Source organism: Lontra canadensis, unplaced genomic scaffold, assembly GCF_010015895.1.
Source record: "Lontra canadensis isolate GAN:19392208 unplaced genomic scaffold, GSC_riverotter_1.0 scaffold31, whole genome shotgun sequence".
NCBI classification, from domain to species: domain Eukaryota; kingdom Metazoa; phylum Chordata; class Mammalia; order Carnivora; family Mustelidae; genus Lontra; species Lontra canadensis.
Window position 1 is genome coordinate 9,309,874 of NW_022631025.1, and position 22,337 is coordinate 9,332,210.

The 22,337-nt window shown below is 39.3% G+C and overlaps 1 protein-coding gene across 1 annotated transcript in view; it reads left to right on the plus strand.

Moving 5' to 3' along the window:
* PGM5 (phosphoglucomutase 5) overlaps positions 1-22,337 on the plus strand; it is a 194,283-nt gene that overhangs the window by 103,864 nt on the left and 68,082 nt on the right. The window contains exon 7 of the mRNA XM_032866566.1: positions 12,673-12,788. Within this exon, the coding sequence (XP_032722457.1) occupies positions 12,673-12,788 (116 nt within the window). The remainder of the gene's footprint in view (positions 1-12,672; positions 12,789-22,337) is intronic.

The following is a 22,337-nucleotide window of genomic DNA, read 5'->3' on the forward strand; positions in this document are numbered from 1 at the left end:
AAGCTAACAGACACTTGTTTAGAAGTAATCAGTCTCTTTTCAGCCAACCCTTTTATGCAATTCCCTTTGGAAATTTGTCTGCCATCACTTAATCTTATCCTGAGCTTTCAATGATCTCATGCCCTTGGTTCCACTGATATTTGAGAGCCTTGGTTTTGGAATGTAAATTACATTTTATATCCATCTAAGGGGAGGAGTCTCTGTGCTGGCCTCATGCCTCTTCTGAAGGTCATGGCTCCTGCCAGACAGCCCTGTCCACCCAGCTCTGTCTCTGGGTCTCTGGATTCCAGGACTGAATCAGAGGGTAGGGTACTGCTAGCTCTATGGCACTTGCTCTGGGATACTGTCCTGTTCCTTATGTTCCCCCTCCCCACTGTCCACACCTGTGTGAATAGTTCCTGTATTCAGTGCTCCTCAAATGACTCAGTGTGAATGGGTCCTCTATTCCTGTTGGGACTCCGGCCAACACAGAGTATCTGCACCTGAGTGCATCATGTGTGCAAGGATGTGAAGCTGTCTGGTGCCTCCAGGAGGCGCTAGCTGAACACTACTGGGTGTTAGGGGTGTTAGGGGGAAGCTGAAAGCTGCAGCTGTCCAGCTTCTGATGCTAGTAGCTATGCCCAATGTCCGTGCACTGGTTTGGGTGTTTGGGGCTTTCCGAAACATCACCCCATTTAGTCTTCTCTGAGTAAGGAGTTTCACTGTTAATCCCATTACACAGGTGAAGGAGCTGGTCTTGTTGAGTTTCAGGAAGTTCACCATGGTCACAGGGCCAAGAAGGGTGGAGCTGGATGGGGACTCAGTCATAATTCAGAGTCCATTCTCTCATCCCTGTGAAGGTGTATGGACTTTACCCCACAGGCAGTGCATGTTTGCCTACCTTTGCTGTCCACTCAGCTTTACCTTGTGCCACGAAACTCATTTCCCACAAAAGGACATCAACTTTTTCAATAGTTTCTTTCTTCATGACCGTGTCTCATTAAACCAAAAAAAGTTTTTAAGACAAATTGATGTTAGAGCAGAATTAATGTGGCATGGACTTTCCTTATACTTATTGGCAAAATTAAGCTCACTGCTGAGTAAAGGATGGAAATCCTGGAAAGATAAGAGTATTCTTGAATACGGGGTACTTGTTAGGTGGGTGTCTGCCTACGTGTCCTTTGATGAATGCTTATTTTCTCAGAGTCCGTTTAGAGAGAGTTGCATGATGACTTGTTCTGACTTCCCAGGAAACAGAAACCTGGCTCAACCATTAGGCCACAGGGCAGAGTTCCCCATGAGATAAAACACCAGAGGAATGACTTGTGTGGTCTATTGTATTCCAAAACCAGCATGGGCAGCTGCTGCTCACATTCCCAGAGGGAACCCCTCCAAATCTAAAAGCCTTTGTATCTCTGAACGGACATATCCTCCTGAAATTTTGAGTGCTTTGGTCCAGAAGGTTCTTTGTCTTCCTTCTGTCAAAGAACAAAGAACTTCCTTCTGTCAAAGAACCAAGAACTAACTCCCTAAAGAGAGCTGAAATGACAATCTCTATTAAGAACCATATGCAGAACTGGTGAATTCTTCTCTGTGATGTTGATGGATGGGTTAGCAAGAGAAAAGGGAGGGGGAAATGCTTATACTACACAGAGTATAAACACCATCTCTAAATTAAGAAGGAAGGGAAGGGAAAGGACAGGACAGGTTGGGAAGGGAGGGAAGGAGGAGGGAGAGGAGGAGAGAAGGGAGGAGGGAAGGGAGGAAGGAAGGAAGGGAGGTCAGCTGGTTTTAAATTCTATCCATGCAGGTGGAAAGCCCTGGCTAAGAATCTTGGTAAATGCCCAGGCCAGTTAATTATGGCATGCTCCAGCTAGTGTACTCTGCCTTCAGAGGCATAGCTATGGGACAAGGATGATCTTCCTAGTTCCCTTGTGCTCTGGTGGCACTGGCAGGTTCTGGATGGTTGTCTGAACCTGATGGTATGTATAGGGGCTCTTCATTTAGATATTTAGTCCCATTAATTCTTCAGAGTTGCAAATGTCTGAAACTTCTTATTAGAAGTAGGAATGATATCCCACTAGGTTTTCAATGTGAACTAGTGAGAAATAGTAATTGGAATACTAGGGATCTAGGATGATATTTCAAGACAGAAATACACACTTAATTTCTTCTTTGTGTATGGTTTTGTTGTTTGTTTTCTGTTTTGTTTGTTTCTACAATCTATGCATTGGGACCCTTGAATCACAGCTGCTTATTTGCCACTATATAAACAAACCACATTTTGTCAAGTCCCCTACTGATGGACCATCAAGTTGCTTCTGGCTTAGCTCTTTTTCTCTCTCACCAACAGTGCTGTAATAGACATCCTTGAACCATGTCTCTTTGCATGCACTTACACCAGTTTCTCTAAAATAGATACCAAGAGGTGGGCTTGCTGGGTCATAGAGTATGATTAACTCCACTAGGATTTCTCAAATTACCCTGTAAAGTGAGTGTACTAATTTACAAATCTGCCACCAGTGTTTGGGTTTCCATTTTCCTATGACATTCCCACCAACACTTGGTATTATTAGATTTTTTTTTTCTTCTTTCCTTTTTCACACAATGGGTATGACATTATGTCTGGCTGTCTTAAAATTTTCATTTCCCTGATTTACTGTGTATTTTCATATTGGCCAATTAGTCTTCCTTTCTTGTGAATTGCTTAGGTCAGTTGAGATATTCATATTGGTTTAGGGAACTTCTTTGTTTAGGTTGGCTACTAATCCTTCCGTTTTGTGTATTGCAAATATCTTATCTCAGTCTATGGCTTATCTCCTTTTTTTGGTGTCTTTGACTAGTAGAAATTTTTATAAATTTTAATGCAATTAAATTTATCCATCTTTTTCTTTTATTTAGACCCAACGTGTGGAATATTCTGCTCACTATTCTTTTCCTTCCCCCTCTCACATTACCTATGGAGATAGATTGCCAAACTCGTCTGTCATATTTAGACTGAAAAGATTTAAATTAATCATTTTAGGGTCAAACTTAGGCTCATAGAAACATTGAGGACAAACACTGAAGTCCCTGAGGCACGCTGAAACTGAATCCAGCATGAAACACCAGAGAAAGGAACAGATGTATGCTTTGGAAAAATTGATAATGCCTTCCTATTTCAATGTTTATATCTGCTCATGGTATCGTCCACAGAATGGTGATGCAGCATTATACCCTGGGCTTTGTTCTCCCTTTGGAATGAGTATCCATTTACAGTCAGTGTGTATTTATTTAATATCCGAAGCCCAGATGTCCCTTCTCTTCTGTTTTATGACATAGGATCAATAAGATATGTATAATACCCTCCAGGAAAAGATGCTAATTGAATCCAGAAGAGAAAAAAAAGAAAAGGTTTTAAGAAGGAAAAGTTTTGTTTGCTGAGATACGTTATCTCCTGGGCTTGAATTGTCACATCATTTCTTATTACTGTTTGTCTATAGGAGTGAGGGAATTGATTCTAAATCTTCCAGTGTAATATATAGGCATTTTAAAAAGTCTTCAGTAAGGTGTCTACATGATCAAAAATTCAAAGGAAAACCAAAAGACAAGAAGATAATTCACTTTTTGTTGTTGGGGGAGCAATCTCATGGGAATCTGAAGGACCACTGACAACTATCTCTTTATCCCTCAGCTTAACTAGAACTCTAAGGGCTGAAAATTCACCAGCCCTAGTCTTTCAACAATTTTTCTTCTTTGAAAATAATTAGAACCAGAAAGAGTTTACATCAAAGTGCTTAAACATCAAGATTGTAAACAGACACTTGTTAATTCCCAGACATAGGGTTCCAGATAATTTCCTTTGGAGAAGTAAACCTGTGGTTGTTTCAGTTTTACAAATTTTTCTCTTGGATCTTTGGTCAATTTCCCAAAGCCAAACTTTTTTCTTTTAAATGATATCAAGATCCTCAGAAATATGCCTGCCTTATGTTTCCTAACAAAACTTAAAATCTAATAAAGAAGAATCCTATTTTTCTGCCATAACCCTTACCTAAAATGAATGTGCAGAAGCTTCTAGATAAAGCAGCAAAAGCCCTGGGGTTTGGGGCCCATCTTTGTTCATTTTACAGTTGGCCAAATGTGGAAGTTTGAAGGGAACATGAGACATGCAGTCATTTTTGTTTTTTTCCCCGTAAATATTCTTTAAATGAAATGTCCATTTCCCTTTTAATTAAGTGAGAGATCCAATACAAAGGACAGTGGTCATGTGGTAGCTCTGTAGGACACTTTATAGTTGTTAGAGCCTTTTCTTTTCATTATATACTACCTTATTTGATCTTTACAAACCCCCTGATAGGGCAGGCAAGGAAGGTGTTATTTAATATGTAAATTTTGAGGTCTACACCAGGCTGAGATATTACAGGGCTCAGGAACAAAGAGTTCTTTGCTCAAGTTTATATATATGGTTGAAAACTTTTGTGATCATCTTATTATGACAGCCTCCCATTTTATATTTATTTTACCTGCAAATATGAGTTGCTCCATCCAAAAGATGAGTTTAAAAGTAGACATTCATGCCCATGAGTTTAAGCCCTCTTCCCACAGGAGTCTTTAACCAATAGCTCCAAGTCAGAGTTTGAAAGACCAACTAGCTTGTCACAGATTAGGACAACTCTGAGGCAAAGCTCACCATCCAAGAGTCCCACAGAAGGGTCTGGCAAAAGCTACTCTCTGCACAGCCCTGCCCGAGATCACACTATTGCTTGGCTTTCTCCCTGTCTCTGTCCTTCTTCCCCAGCCCTTACGCATGTCTTCTTGATAAATCTCTAGGGGAATCTTTGTCTCAGGGCCTACCTCTAGGGAACCCCATCTAAGACACCTAGATTTTCCAATTGCTGAGAGTCTTTACTTCATAGAACAATCCAGTAACAATTTTATATATTTTGGTTAGTCTTTGACATTACCCACATAAGGCAGGGACGACGTGTGTTTGACTTATCATTGTATCCCCAGTGCTTGGCACTGTAGCTCAAGAACAGTCCATAAAGATATACTTAATGAAAAAAAAAAGCAGACTTTAAGACGGCTATTAGAAAATAAGGCCAAAATGAATGTTGCCTATTTCATATTTGTGAGGTGAGTAGGTTGCCTTAGAAATGCTTTTAAGTACAAACTCACACAAGACTTTGACCTCAGAGCAGCTCCGGCTGGCCATGCCAGACATCAAGGAGGGGATCTGGGAGTGAATTCATGGATGTGAAAATACCGAAGGGCTAGTTCGAGGTTAGTTTCGTGAGATGTCTGCTAGACATTGACCAGCATATCCAGAATGCTGCTAAACTCCGTCTTCAGCAGTTTATTTCTTGGGATTACATAAACATAGCCAATTCACATACACATGTGCTTAGTCACAAATACTAGAGGGGGCTTTTCTTTTGAATAAATGTTTGTTGAGTATAATGTATATTTAAAAAAAGGACAGCTCTTAAGTCCCTCAAGGACTTTTCACAAAGGGCACATTCGCATCTAACTAACATGGAGATCAAGTAACAAAACAGCCCTCCTGAAGATCCCCTATTCTCCATTTCATTTACTCCTTCCTCTCTCCCTTCCCAGAGATAACTGTGACCCTGATCACCAATAATTATCACACATGCTATCACAATGAAGTTAATTAAGACATTCATCACAGCACATACTTTTTTATGAGAATGTTGTTCTCGGCCAGTTTCAAGTGTACAATATGTATTGCTAACTATAGTCACCAGGCTGTGTGTTAGATCCTCAGAATTTACTCATCTTGTGCCCTTGGACCAATGCCTGCCCATTTCCCCAGCCTCTAAGTCCTGGCGACCACCCATCTATTCTCTGTTTCTATGAGTTGGACTTTTTTTTTTTTTTTTTTAGACTCCGTGTAGAAGGGGTACTGTAGGGTATTTTTTGTTCTCTGCCTGGCTTATTTCACTTAACAGAATGCCCTCCAGGTTCATCCATGATGTTGCAAGTGGCAGGATTTCCTTCTTTTTCATGACAGAATTATATTCATTGTATACACACACCACATCTTTATCCATTCATCTGTTGACAGACAGGTAGGCTGTTTCCATATCTTGAATATTGTAAACAATTATGCAATGAACATGGACATGCAGATATCTTTTTGAGATCCTATTTTCATTTCCTTTGCGTATATACCCAGAAGTCAGATTGCTGGATCATATGGCAGCTATTTTTTTAAATTTTTTGAGGAACTTCCATACTATTTTCAGCAGTGGCCATGCCAGTTTACATTCCCATCAACGGTGCACAAGGGTTCACTTCTCTCCACATCCTTGCCAGCTCTTATCTATTGTCTTTTTAATAATAGCCATTCTAACAGGTATGAGGTGATAATCTCATTGTGGTTTTCATTTGCATTTCCCTGATGATTAGTAACATTGACCATCTTTTAGTATATCTGTTTGCCATTCCTATGTGCTATTCAGAAAAATGTCTGTTCAGACATATTTTTTTAATTAGATTGTTTTCTTGTCTTTGAGTTGTTGGAGTTCCTTACCTATTTTGGATATTAACTTCTTATTAGATACAGGGTTTGCAAATATTTTTTCCTGTTTCTTAGGTTGTCCTTTCATTTTGTTGGTAGTTTCCCTTGCTATTTAGTGACTTTTGGTTCATGTTGTTGTGCTAGTTTATTTTTGCTTTTGTTGCCTGTGCTTTCAGTGTTCTACCTCAAAAATAATTGCCTAGACCAATGTCAGTGATTACTTTTATTTACTTGAACTATGTGTAAGTGGAATCATACAGTATATATTCCTCTATGCTGACTTCTTTAACCCAATGTTATATTTATGTGACGCATCCATGTCTTTCTATGTAGTGGTAGCTTGTTCATTTTCTCTCTTCTATGCTACTCCTTTGTGTAAATATGTCACGTAAACAAATACACCACAGTCAGTACTGATTTGCATTCCTTTAGCAATACATGAATTCCCTACCTTCACCTGCACTTAGCAGTACCACTCTTTTCAGCTAGTCTTGTGGGGGTGCAGTCTTATCTCACTGTGGTTTTAATTTGCAGTTACATTATCTTTACTGATATTGGGCATCTTTTCATATGCTAATGAGTCAATTGAATATCCTTTTTTATAAAGTGCCTGTTCAAGACTTTTGCCCAACTTTTAAAAAAAGCTTATCTGCCTTTTTTACTGATGTATAAGAGATTTTTAAAAAGATCTTATTTATTTATTTGACAGAGAGAGAGAGAGAGAGAGCGCACAAGCAGAGGGATTGGCAGGCAGAGGGAGAGAGAAAAGCAGACTCCCCACAGAGTAGGGGGAGCCTGATGAGGGGCTCAATCCCAGTTTCCTGGGATTATGACCTGAGCTGAAGGCAGTTGCTTAACCAAATGAGTCACCCAAGCACCCTGTTGTAGAGTTTTAAAATGTGAACTGTATATAAGTCTTTTGTTGGATATATGTGATGCAGATATCTTCTACTCTGTGCTCTTGGGGGCTTTTAAAAATGGGGTTAAAAATGGAGTTAAGATGAGAGACTATGGACTCTGAAAAACAATCTGAGGGTTTTGAAGGAGTGGGGGGTGGGTGGGAGGTTGGGAGAGCCAGGTGGTGGGTATTAAGGAGGGCACATACTGCATGGAGCACTAGGTGGTGCAAAAACAATGAATTCTGTTATGCTGAAAAGAAATTTAAAAAATGGGGTTAAGTGTTCGGTGTGCAGAAAATAGAGGCATGAGCTCTGCTTGAGTTTCAAGAAAGTGGACATTTGAAGGTAAATCAAAAGAAGAGAAACCTGGATCTTGTTCTCTTTAAGTTTGTTGCAGCTTTGTTGAAGTAGGATTCCAAGAGAGCTGGGTATGCTTCATATTCTTGATAGAACCAATCATTTTTTTATTTGGCTATTGTCTCACATGCTGAAAGAGAGTCATTAATCATTGTCGTCCCAGTAGAGTCTATCCCACATAATGATGTAGTACTGTATATTTAGGTCACTAGATATTTGAATAACGACTGTGGCTGTGTACTGTGCTGGAGGCACAAAGATGGGTATGTCAGTGCCCCTTAATTATGTGAGCTTTTAGGATACTGTTGGGATGCTTTAGTATCTGTATCTTGTTTGATCACCTGAGGGTAGGGTGATGGCCAGACTGGTAAAATAGAAAAATGTATTTTCCTGCTCCTGAAACCTTTGATTTTCAGTTAGTCATTGCCTTAAATCTGTGAGATCTTTATTTCCAAGAAATGCCTTTCTCTCATCCTGATAACCCCACTAATTAATATCTTGTGAAATTCTTTTTCTCAAAATGATGAATTTAAATAAAACATGGTGGGACCTCTGGGTGGCTCAGTTGGTTAAGCGTCTGACTCTTGATTTTGGCTCAGGTCATGATCTCAGGGTAGTGAGACTGAGCGTGGGGCTCCATGCTCAGCACAGAGTCTGCTTGGGGTTCTCTTTCCCTCTCTCCCTGTCCTTCCTCTCATTCACTTTTTCTCTTTCGAATAAGTGAATAAATAATCTTTTAAAGTAAATAAATAAATAAAGCATGCAGAAATGACTTAGTTATAGTTTTAAGATACTACAAGAGAAAAAGGCCATAAAATAAAGATTCTTTTCTCCCTGCTACACGATAACACCCTTAAAGATTCAATATTAGTCAACCAAAATCATGCCGAATTTATCAAGGGAAAATCTGACAAGTATTATCCTAAACACTGAAGAGCTATAAAAAGTCTATAAGATATAGTTCATGCTTCAAAGAACTTCTAATACACTGGTCATGATAGTAGTGTGCATCTGTGTGTGGAAGAAAAGTGTTAAGGATGTGACAACATCAGCAATGACAACGTGAACATAAAGACATAAACCAAGTGAGAGGAAGGGTTACTTCGGTTTGATTGTAATGGAGCTGTTACTACAAAACAATATTTTCGGGGCGCCTGGGTGGTTCAGTGGGTTAAGCCTCTGCCTTCGGCTCGGGTCATGATCTCAGGGTCCTGGGAGCGAGCCCCATGTCCGGCTCCCTGCTCAGCAGGGAGCCTGCTTCCCCTTCTCTCTCTGCCTGCCTCTCTGCCTACTTGTGATCTCTGTAAAATAAATAAATAAATCTTAAAAAAATAACAATTAGAAAAAAAACAATATTCTCAGTCATCAAAAGCTAAAAACAGGTGTTCCTGATTGGTGGTTGATTCTGCTCCAAATGGCAAATTAGAGACTGAGATCCATCCATACTGTGGGTCTACCATCTTCAATGTATAGCTTCTGTGTTTGCACAGCTTGTCCGCTGTAAGCTGGCAGAAGGAGAAAGAACATGGAGGATGGGAAGGTTTAATAGCTAGATCTGCAAAGGGTGTATGTCATTTCCACTCAAGTTCCATTGGTTGGAACTCCACCATGTGACCACAGCTAACTGGGAGGGAGGTTGAGAAGTATAGTCCAGCTGTGTGTCCAGGAGAAGAGAAGGGTTTGTTGGTCATCCAGCAGCCTTTGCCACAGGCTTCATGGTGGCAGGGCATTTCAAATAGGTCTTGAGGCAATGTGAAGGATTTTGACAGAGATTGAAGGTATTAATCTAGGTAAAATGAAAAGCATGAAGAATGACTCAGGAGTAGCCAACAACAGCAAAAATGAAAGAGCATATTTGGAAAATAAGAGATGGTCCAGTTATGAGGAGCTTATAGTGACTTCCATGAGAGAAACTATTGGAAAAGTAGGTTGAGACTGTTTCCAATCTGAAACCACATTTTTAGAGGTTTACAAATCACACTGAGATTTACAGGTTACATCCTGTAAGGTTACATCCACCATGGTTACATCCACCATGGTTCGTTTTCTTTCTTTCTTTCTTTCTTTCTTTTTTTTTTAAAGATTTACTTATTTGAGACAGAGAGAGAGCACAAGGAGTGGGGAGGGGTGGAGGGAGAGGGAGAGAGAACCTTAAGCAGTCTCCATACTGGGTGTGGAGACTGACACAGGGCTCGTTCTCAGAACTGTGAGATCACAACCTGAGCCAAAACCAAGAGTCAGAGACTTAATCGACTGCGCCACTCAGGCGCCCTTGTTTTTGTTTTTTTAACTACCAGAACTCAACTCCCACTTGCGGGAAAATTGTGGTCGAGACTCATTTTCTTTCTTTTTCTTCATACTCCAGTCTTTCCTAGGAAGTGAGTCCTTAACGTTTGTCTCTAGCACATGGTGGCAGCGGTCAAGCGGGGTGAAGACCCCCAGCATAAGCAGCTTGGTTTTAAGCTTTCAGAAAATCCCCAGGGGGTCTGCTGCCAAAAACCAGTCTAGAGAATGGTATCTGCTGAATGCTGTGTTTGGGATGGATCCCAAGTTCAGTAGAGGGAGGAGGAAGAGGAATTCCTTTCTGACTCTAGGGCACAATCAGCTCATGCTCACGATCCCAGAATTTAATTACCCATGTTGTTATCTTAGCTTGCATACCTGCAACTGTGCCTTAGCGTTGTACAAGTATCCGGTCCTTTAAAATCCAGCCTCAGTGCCCAGCCTGGTGACCTCCTGACAGTGATTCATTGGGAAGGGTGGGAGCAAGGGAAATCCTTTCCCCTCCCTTCAGATCTGCCAACTTGGCTCTGAACCAACAAGAATGTTTTAGCCAGAAAATATATGTCCCCAAACTCTCTACCCTTTTTCTTACCCTGACATCTACTCCATGTTGCACTTTCTATTTGGTAATCATATGCATTCATATTTGCAAAATTAACTTGGACCTAGGCTTTACTGTGTGCCGATTCTGGGAATCTTCTCTGTGAATTACTCCTCCTTCCTTCTGCTTCTGACTATGAAAATTTACCTTGGATCTACAGTTGGGGGAGGATTTATTTCATTGTTCCTACCAAGATACAAGTGTAATTGTATATGTTTCTTAGCCCACTAAAACAACAACAGAACCTTTGATGTAATACCCGAGCATCTAAAAAGTACTTTTCCAAGCAAATGAGGGAGATTTAGCACATAATTTTTCAAGGTCCTGAACACATCAGTTACACTTATATGTTATGGAAAGGAAGGTATTCCCTTTCCTCTGGCAAGAGTTTCTAGATTTTTTTTTTCTTTAGCTGGCCACAAAAAAAAACTAAAGAAATCATTATTACATTATGTCCTTTGTCCTCTGTGCACCTTTCTTCCTCTTCTTCACCAAGATGCCCTCACTGGTTCCTCTCCCTGACTACCTCCTGCACTTATAGCCTCTGAGAAACTAAATCTTGGTGGTGGCAGGTATTTGGTGTTTTTGCTTTTTGGTTGCTTGCATGTGGGGAAGATGAAACTCTTTAGGTCGGGGTACAGTACCAGATCATTCCTGAGCATTTTCTGAGATCTACATACCTCTTAAATCATTTGGGCAGACACCACGATATAATGGAATGGAATGTGAGCAGAAATTAAGCAGACTTGAGTCCAAATTCTAGCTTTGCCTCTTATCTCTGTGAAACCTTCAACAAAACACTTGACCTCTCTGATCCCCTAAACCTGCATTGTGATAGCACTGTTTAGTTTTAGCTGTTCTTGAAGTTTATCTACATGGAACAATATAGTATGTATTTTCTTGTTCCCAGTTTCTTTTACTTGATATGATGTTTGTGAGTTTCACCCAAGTTGTTGCATGTAGCAATAGTTTGTTCCACGAAATCTATGGTAGTGTGTTATATATCACAAGTCATCTCTCCATCCTACTCAATGGACATTGGGTTTGTTCAGTTCTTGTGAATTGTGATTCTATGATCATTTTTGTAAAATCTTCTGTATATATTTTGTTGAGTAATGTGACATACTGGGTTCCCCAGGTGGCACCCCTGAAAGAGATTTGCTTGCAAGAAGTTTATTCCTTTCTGCCATCAAGACCAAAGTTGACTTTAAGATCAGTACCTGTGGGGGAGCAAGGAAGGCGAATTGGACACCGAGAGATAAGTCGGACTACAGTGCAGTCACAACAAAGGCCTCAGCCAACCTATGGAGAGCTCTAGAGCTGAAATAGTCCCACAGAGTTGTGCCAAATAGGGGCAAGGAACCTAGACCTTTATCCATCCTCATTTACCAGTCATTGTACATCGACTGACCTGGGGAGGGAAGCATGATTTTGAATGTGACATCTGTTTTTGGCAGAAAGTGGGGGCCACACCTGTGAGCCATTAGCCATCAACATTTCTAGGAGCTGGTAGAATGAGTTTTCCAATCCTAAAAGTCCTAGCGTGTATGTGTGTGGGTTGGCAGTGAATCACAGCTGTATGCCACAAGTGTCCACTACATGTCTGATTTTTAAGAGTTGACTTGCTGGTTCATAGGATATGGATATATTCATCTTTAGTAGATACTGTCAAACAATATTCCAAAATGTTTGTACCCAAACTCCCTCTTAATTTAGATTCTGAGATCCCCAAGTGGGATCTTACCATGCAGATAAAGGAACATTTTTAGAAGGAAAATGTAAGTGTGAGAATATCCTACACATTAACTTAATATTTCCTATATTATGGGGAAAGCAAAACTGAGAACCCTTGGAATATGCTATTTATCATTTTCTACCTTATCGCTTAACATCCTGAAAAATGTCAACACAGTCTGGAATGTTCTGAAATCTAGTTATCGGAGTTAATAAATTCTAAAGACTTTCTTCTGTGCTTAGAAAAGAAAGAAGAGATATATGAATTGACTGTTGCCTTGAATTTAATTTTTCAGAGTGGCCAAATCAATGAAGGTCCCTGTATATGAGACCCCAGCGGGATGGAGATTCTTCTCCAATCTGATGGACTCAGGACGGTGCTCTCTGTGTGGAGAAGAGAGCTTTGGCACTGGTAGGTTTTGCTGGGGTGATGTCACTGGAGAGGGTGGCTAAGGCTGTAGCACTACGTGACCCCAGTTTGGAGACCTGTGAACCCATTGTGGACCATAGGAAGAGATAATTAGGGAAAAAAATCAGAGAAGACTGGTGGAATATGTGTTATGATACACTAATTTCTTCCGTTTTTTTTTCTCTTAAAAAAATCCATTTTTGGATCATATGGTAATTCTATTTTTAATTTTGTGACAGACCTCCACACTGTTTTCCACAGTGGCTGTACCAGTTTGCCTTCCCAGAAGCAGTGCACGAGGGTTCCCCTTTCTCCCCATTCTCACCAACACCTGTTGTTTCTCGTGTTCTTGATTTTAGCCATTCTGACAGGTGGGAGGTGACATCTTATTTTGGTTTTGATTTGCATTTCCCTGATAATTAGTGATGTTGAGTATCCTTTCATGTGTCTGTTGGCCATCTGTATGTCTTCTTTGGAAAAAGTCTATTTGGGTCCTCTACCCATTTTTAAATTAGATTGTTTGGGGTTTTTTGGTGTTGAGTTGCATAAGTTCTTTGTATGTTTTGGATATTAACCCCTTATCAGATACATTATTTGCAAATATCTTCTACCATTCAGTAGGTTGTCTTTTTTGTTTTGTTGATGGCTGCCTTTCCTGTACAAAAGCTTTTTATTCTGATGTAATCTTAATAGCTTATGTTTGCTTTTTCTACCCTTGCATTAGGAGACATATCTAGAAAAATGTTGCGGTCAATGTCAGAGATATTATTGCCTCTTTTCTCTTCTAGGATTTTTGTGGTTTCAGGTCTCACACTTAGGACTTTAATTCATTTGGAATTTATTTTTGTGTATGGTGGGTATTTACCCTAAGAAGATGAAAACACTAATTTGAAAAGAAAATGTACCTCTATGTTCATTGCAGCATTATTTACAATAACCAAGTTATGGAAGGAACCTAATTGTCCATCATTGGCAGATGAATGGATAAGGAAGGTGTGTGTGTGTGTGTGTGTGTGTGTGTGTGTGTGTGTGATGGAATATTACACAGCAATAAAAAGATGAAATTGTTCTATTTGCAACAACATGGATAGACCAAGAGAGCATTATGCCAAGTGAAATGTCAGACTGAGAAACCAATAGTATATGATTTCATTCATATGTGGAATCTAAAACTTCTTGGCCTTTTGGCTAAGATCAAGTGTGGAATCTAAAACACAAAATAAATGAAAAAAAAAACACCAAAAAGCAAAATTACCAAGTGTCTATCCATAGATGAACTGATAAAGAAAATGTGGAATATATATACAGTGGAATATTATTCAGCCATAAAAATGAGATCTTGCCATTTGTGGCAACATGGATGGACCCAGAGTACTGTATGATTTCATTCATGTGTGGAATTTGAGAAACAAAAAAAATGAATAACCCAAAAAAGAGACCAAAAAAACAAAACAGAAAACCAGACTCTCAAATGCAGAGAACAAACTGGTGGTTGCCAGAGGGGAAAGGGAGTGGAGGATCCAGATTTCCAGTTATGGAATGAGTAAGTCATGGGAACGAAAGGCACAACATAGGAAATATAGTCCGTGGTATTACAATAGTGTTGTATGGTGATAAATTTTATCTACACTTGTGAGCATAGCATAGTGTATGGAGAAGTTGAATCACTATGTTGTGTACCTGAAACTAATGTAACATTGTGTGTCAAACTGTACTCAAATAAAAAATATTACAAATTTTCCATTTCTTAACAAAATTTTCTATTATGGCACTTTAAAAGAAATTTATGAGAATAGAGAGACTATCACTGAATTCCCCTCTGTTTATCACCTACTTTCTATCATCATCAACTCATGGTTGATGATTGGTTGATGAGCCAGTCATCATCTTGGTTTATCTCTACCTTCATCTACAAGGTGAGCTCTCCTCTCTGATTAGTGTGAAACAATCCCTAGTGTGAATCTTTAAGTATAAAAGCTGTTGAGAAAAAATATAAAATACCACAGTACCATTGTCACACCATTTTAGGTTAAAATTTCATTTCTTTATTTCAGTATTTTGAAGATGTTACTTCATTGTCTTCTGGCTTGCATACTTTCCAAGAAGAGTGCTTCGGTTCTTGTTTCTGTTCCTCTATGTTTAAACTCTCGCCAATCCTTACTTCTGGTTGCCCTCAATATTTTCTTTATATGTTTTGTTTTCAACGGGTTAACTACAATATATCTAGGTATTTTTTTTAATCTTTCTTGGGGTTTTGGGGATTCTTGGATCTGTTCCTTATTGTCTTTCATTAATTTTAGAAAATTCTCAGTCATTATTTTTTAAATATTTCTCCTTCCCCATTCTCTCTCTTCTGGGGTTCTGATGACACATGATTTGTGACCATATGTTGTCTCAGAGCTCTTTACACATACTGTTTGGTTTTGTTTACTTTTTTCTTTTGTGTTTCAGTTTAAATTCTTTCTGTTGTCATTATCTTTAAGTCATTGATTCTTTCCTTCGCTGTGTCCAATCTTCTGATGAGCCTAGTGAAGGAATTCTTCATCTCTGATACTGTTTTTTATTTCTAGCATTTTTCTTTGACTCCGTCTATAATTTTCATCTTGGTGAGAAAATTCCCCATCTGTTTAATATGTTGCTTATCTTTTCCACTAGATCATTTAACATATCCAATGTCATTATTCCAAACTACCTATCTGTTATTTCTAATATCTGGTTTATCTGTGAATCTGGTTCTCTTGATTGTTTTATCTCTCTGGATAAAGCAATGATTTAGTCTTTCTGGCTTTTTGTGTATCTCGTAATTTTTCACTGAGTGCTGGACAGTATGTATATAAGACCACTAGAGATTCGGGTAAACAATGTTTATACACAGAAATGGGCATACCTCTTCTTTTATCTGTCCATTACTGGAAAGGGTAAATTAATCTAGTCAGGAGTTGAGCTGAGTTTAGATTTTTTTGTTTCTATTATAGTTCTTAGTGTTGCATAGGGTTCTAATTCTTCCAGAAGTGGGATATTTTTACTGTGTGCCAAAGCAAGGATGCTCTATTGGAGGAGATTTTTCAGTGTTTCTGTTTCATTTGCAGCTTTCCATTGTGCCCGCATGTCTATAATACAAGATAGATCTCTATTGTCAGGTGCTTGACCCTTCTCCAGTGACAGCAGACCTCTCCTTAGTATTGGAGTAATGTTACAGGCCCCAAAAGGTTTCCTACTCTTTCTCCAAGGACAGAGGGTTGTTACTTCAATCCCTATTCCAGTAACAATGGATTTTTGCATGGGTTCTTAGGATGAGAAAATTTGCAACTCACATATCCAAAAGTTTAAGCCTTTTGTTTCCTATGAAAGGAAGGTTTGGGGAACTGGAAGGGCTTCAAGGTTGTCTCTCAGCAGCTGATCATTGCCCGCATGCAAACACTATCAGTACTCCCTCTCTCTCTCCAGTCTTTTCTGTGAACACCCAGTGAAGGTTTGTGGGAATTAACTTGCAAATATATCTCTGGTATCTGGGACTCCAAGCAATTTTAAACTAGCATGATGGGCTATACTTGGCCTTTAAGAATTTTTGGAACTCTTAAATAACTTCTTATTTTTCACTTGTATGGAAGCATCCTCTTTTTCCTGTGATCTGCCAAAAGGAAGATGGTTTTGTGTCCTATTTCTCCTTGAAGGGGCTTGTCCTTTTGGATTTCGCTTACTCTATGGCCTTATGGCCTCATATTTCTAAGGAGTTCAAGAAAAGTTATGATTTTGAAGGTTTCCTGGCCTTTTCTTATTATTGGGATAGGAGCAACATTCTTTTATAGAGTTCTGCATCCTAAACAGAAATGTAGAAGTAGAATACCAAAAGTAATTTCTTAATAACTTCTCCTTTTCTCACCTCTTCCTTAGTAGTTTTTTCTTTTTCCAGTTGAGATCCAAAAGATAGTACTTTATAACTATTTGATATCTATTAAGTATCTTTTAATCTGCATATCCCTTTCAGGTGTTCTCTTTCTAATTTATTAATTGAAGAGACTGGGTCATATGTCCCATATGTCCTTTTAACAGCTTTGATTTTAATGTTGACATCCTCATTTTTCTAATTTCTTTGGTGCTTATATGAGGAGAGGCTATTGGTTAATACCTTTTTTTCCTCTTCTTTGCAACCATCTTAGCGCATTCTAATATTAATTACAGCATTTTCTTTTCTAAAAACTCTATAATCTCTTGTGATTTTTAAAAGGCATACAGTCATATAATCTGTGACTAAAATATTTTTATGTTTCCTTTTCTAATATTTTTACCCTGTATGTCATATTCTTATTGCATTAGGTACAATCTTCAGAATTAAGTTAAATAATAATTGTGATAATTCATTATTTTAATGGAAATGGATTTAACGTTTTACCTTCTGTTTTGGTGATTGCTTTTTAAAAATTTAAAAAAGATTTTATTTATTCATTTGCTGGGGAAGGGCAAAGGAAAAGGGAGAGGGAAACTCAAGCAGACTCTGTGCTGAGTGTAGAGCCCTATGCATGGCTCAGTCTCACGACCCTGAGATCATGACCTGAGCGGAAATCAAGAGTCAGATGCTCAACCAACTGAGCCACCCAGGCACCCCAGTGATTACTTTTTAATTTTGGTAAAATCTCTATATCCATATAGATATTTTTCCTATTTTGTCCTATTTTTAGAAACAGCTGTTGGATTTATCAGGTGTCTTTTCTGAATCTAGTGATATACAAGTACTTTTTTTCTTTTTTATTATGATAATGATATAGCATGATTGATTTGCTGATATCAAACCATCCTTGAATTCCTAAGAATATGTTGTCTTTGGTCATGCTTAAAAATATTGCAGTAAAAACACTGGAACTGGTTATAATGATAACATTTCAGGATATGTTGGGATTCCTGAAGAAGTTTCATTCTGGGGAGTTTTCTTCTCTTACCCACTCTAGTGGCATTACCATTAATGGTCTGGGAGGGATGGTGTGCATTTTTGTTTCTTTGGGAAAGGAGAAACCGTATCAAGCTCTCTCAAGTGCTACTGTTTAGACTCAGAATATATGGCTGGTACTTGTGCTTAGGTCAGTCCAACCTGTGATACCTTCTTTAACAACACAAATCTAGCAACTGGAATGGAAACTGGCAAGCCCAGGTTATCCCTCCCTCTCTGTCTTTATAAGCATTTATTGAGCACTTACAATAGACAATATATTTACAGACTTTAACTTTGCAGGATAAAATATCATATGCATAAACCATATTATACCCTCAGTAACAAATATTTGCATACTTCAATTTAATAAACATTTATTCAGTACTTACAGAGTATGAGGCACTGTCCTGCATGGTATTTAGAATACAAAATGCTTAGGACCATACCCTTAAGGAATTCAAGATCTTTGGGTACATCATTAGAAACATGCACAGATTACTAGATGACTGTTTTACAATGCAGAAACTTTAAATTTCTAAAATAGAAGAAGAGAAAAAATGTGGTGGGAAATGAGAGAATGCTTTGGGACTGGAGGTTCAAAGCAGACTTTAGTAAAGGGATGGAAACTGGGCTGGTTCTTAAAGAATGGGAAGGATTTGTATACATAGAGATGAAAGGACCGGGCCATGCCAGATGGAGAGAGCGGTGCCAAGAAAGAAAGAGAGGTTGGGAGAGCAGGGGACATGTGTTGCAAATAGCAGTTCACTTTGTCTAAAGCAGTGTTTTCCAAATATGAATCAAGACTCACCTGAGATCAGGAGATTAATAAAATGTCATGACAGCTTTGAAAAAAAAAATGAGTAGACTGGAAACCTCTTAGAATGCATTGTGTTTAGTAAAGGTAAATATTACTCTGGGAAATATGTATATATAAATACACACATAAGTATCTATGTGTATAGTAGGTCTCATTGTCAAGTGTGCTTATTGTGGATCATGGCCAAAAATGTCTGAAAAGGACTGGCTATAGTGGAGGTCATCACACTTTTTCTGTAAAGGGTTGGATAGTAAATACTTTGGGTTTTGCAGACTAAGAGGATACGTAATGTCCCTTTCACACTTAGCTCAGCCACACTGGCACAAATACAGCCGTCAGTGATACATCAATGAATGAGAATGGCTCTGTTTCAATAAACATTTATTTACAAAAATAGAGCGACGTCCGAGTTTTGGCCTGTGGGCCGAAGTTCACTAGCTGACATCTAGGGTAGGTTGGAGGAGAGATTATCTAGAATCTCTAGTGCCAGAAATACAAGCGAGAAGGGGAGAATGTGTGAAGCCCTTCACCTGCCTGGCTTAGACATGGGGACATGATTTAGCTGAAACTCCGGAACCACGGTCAGCACTGGAAGGAGGTCGCTTCCAGACACCTTTCAGCAAACTTTGCTTTCAGGGATGCTGATTGCAATGTGTAGGCCGGCCTAGGAGGGAATTTGAAAAGTCTCTTGTTGTTATTCTTGTCTATCATGTTCCTTTTAAGGAGCACAAGGACCCTTCCTCAGGTTCAAGTGACATTTGCCTCATAAGCCTGATTTGACAGAGGAAATTCCTGATCCCAGGAAGGAGTTGAGTGACTCACACAGGGCTCCAGGGCTTGGAAAATGTCCCCACCTGAATTACATTGCTGTTGAACTAAGATTGATCTCGTGCCCTACACTGTGAGCTGCTTTCCACCACGGCCGAAAGCAGTGACTAATTCCATCCTGCAGGCACACAACAGTGAGGGACTGTTAGAAGGCCTGAGGAGTGGGACCACTCAGCCTTGTAGGGGGAAAGTAGCTTCATTCTGCTCTTATGGGTTTTATTAATGCCAGTTTCTGAGTAGCCCTGAGCTGCTACGTCGGAATCGCCTGGGAAACTTGCTAAAAATACATATATTCTATCCTACTCTTACTTGGAGTCTCTGGAGGTGGGGGGAGCCTGAGGATCTGCATTTTATTTATTTATTTATATTTAATTTTATTATTTTACTTTTAAGATTATGTCATGTTAGAATCTGCATTTTAAGTAAGTATCCTGACATTTTTAAAAGAAGGTTCATTTATTTCAGAGAGAGAGCGAGCAAGTGTGGGAAGGGGCAGAAGGAGAAGAAGAGAGAACTTTAGCAGAGCTTAGAGCCATGTAGGGCTTGATCTCACAACTCTAGAGATCACAACCCAAGCTGAAACCAAGAATCAGATGCTCAACCACCTGTGTTACCCAGGGCCTCCCTTGCATGATATTGATGTGCAATCAGGAGCAGTAAGTATTGCTCTAGTGAAAACCAGTATTTTCTTTTCCCACCCAGAGGCAGAGAAAGAGTATCCTTGAGGTGCCACAGGGTATGGTGCAGGGAGTCCAGCGGCACAGAAATGGGAGGCTGACGGGTACATTCAAGACTCTTACCTGCCAGTTACAACAAGGCTCATGGCCTCTCTGACCCTTAGTTCCAATCTGTAAAAGTTAGCTGGACACAGGAGATCCTTATCCGCCTTAAGATATAGTTTCCAGAAGCAAGTGAGCTAACTAAGGGAGGAAAAGGTGGACAGATGGAAGGGTTTTAGATCTGCGACTGGGGAGGTGCTCCAAAAATGTACCCAGGCTTTCTCGAGTGGAGTCCTTTTCCTATGTCCCTGGAGCATGGAGCTGTGTACCAACTAGGAATGCATCGTTTGGTGCCAAGAAAGCTTGAAAATATGGATTTGACTCAGGCTCAAGAATGTCAAGCTTTTTTTCCAAGACAAGCAAGATATATCGTGAGTGGAAGTTTCCTTTGCCAACTTCTTGAGCTCCTAGACATTTCCAAGGTACCAAGCTGGTGATAGGATTAGAGCTTAGGCTTCTCTCCTATGGCAAGGTCCAAGTCCTGGACAATAGGAAACCTGTATTTCTGGCTCTGCCAAAGAACCAAAGTCCCTTAAGAAGCTAGATCACCTTTTGTGCTGGGACCAGATACTCACCCACCTCCTAGGAAGAGCCTTAGAAAACTCCTTTACAGAGAGAAAGAAGAACGTATTAAAAATTCTCAGATTTAAAGAGAAGAAAACTGCTCATCTAGATGACATATGGGTACTTTTCTTAAGTTCCAATTTGAAGGAATCTGGACTTGTCCCCGTACACAAAAGGGGATATATGAAACAACTAAACCTGAGATCTATAAAACCAAAAATGTTGTTTTGTTTTGTTTTTGTTTTTGTTTTGCCATTGGTTGATGATGTCCTTCTCGTTTCCATCTTTGACAGCAGTTTTCTAAGAAGTGACACCATTTTGGGAATGTATGAATGGTCACTCCAAAGCTTTTTCCTTTACAGGAAACACTGAGGAATGGCTGTGTTTGGGAAAACCTGGATGAGCTCTGAATTTGAACATCACCTTGAATATTACTGTTACCTTGATCACATATTCTTAAAAAGCTAAGCTAATGTCATTAGTCATATGACTGTGTATTGTTTTCAAGAAAGTGCTCTCTGTTGAGTTTTCCATAATAATAATCTCTTTGAATGGACACTTAGTGTATGCCTGGGCATTGCTAAATCTTCTGTATGCATCCAACTCTCTCTGAAGATTTGGAATTGAATCCAGGTCTCCTGGCACCAACATGACTTGTCCGTCACTGTCACACCAATTTTTTCCACTGTGAACTTTGGAGTACAGCCTGGTTCTCTTGAAGTAGGCTATTTTTATATCTGCCCGGTTTCTAGCACGAAAGGGAGAGACCCAGCCTATGTGTACATTCCATGTCACAAGTAATTTCAAATTTTTAAGATTTGTTAGATCTTTCTGCTTGCTGTGGAGAAATCATAAATGCCCTGAGGACAGGGGCTATGACTGTTTTGTTCAGCTCTATTTCTTTGATATATGGCAGGTCTTGAGTAATTGTTTGTGCGATGGATGGAAGGAGAGAAGGAGGGATGGCAGAATGGAAGGAAGTTAAGGTAGAAAGAGGAAATAAAGGAAAGAAGGCTGGAAAGATGGATGGAAAGTAGACAGATAGAAGGAAAGAAATAAGGAAGACACAAAGGATTTCCATGTTGGTATTTCTTCTTTGTCTTATCAGTAGTTATATTTTTGGCAGGTTTTTTTTTTAAGATTTTATTTATTTATTTGACAGAGACGAGATCACAAGTAGGCAGAGAGGCAGGCAGAGAGAGAGGGGGAACAGGCTCCCCACTGAGCGGAGAGCCCAATGCTGGGCTCGATCCTAGGACTCTGGGATCATGACCTGAGCCGAAGGCAGAGGCTTAACGCACTGAGCCACCCAGGCACCCCTATATTTGGCAGTTTTAAGTGAATATATATCTGGAGATCTGGGCACTTCTATCCCAAGATTTGGGAGGATTTACAAAGACAAAACAACACAAATATAGACCAGTTGGAAGGGAGAGAGGAGGGATGTTGCAAATTATAGTAAAGTCAGAGTTACATAATTTTGAAACTAAAATTTTGATATTTTCAATCATCATGTAATTATCAGTGCAAATTAATACCTAACAAAGTACTTCTAGGAGAACTTCTTCCCAAAACCTGTGTTAATGAATAGAATTTAAATTTTAAGTATTATTAAGCATTTGTAATTTGTCTTATTT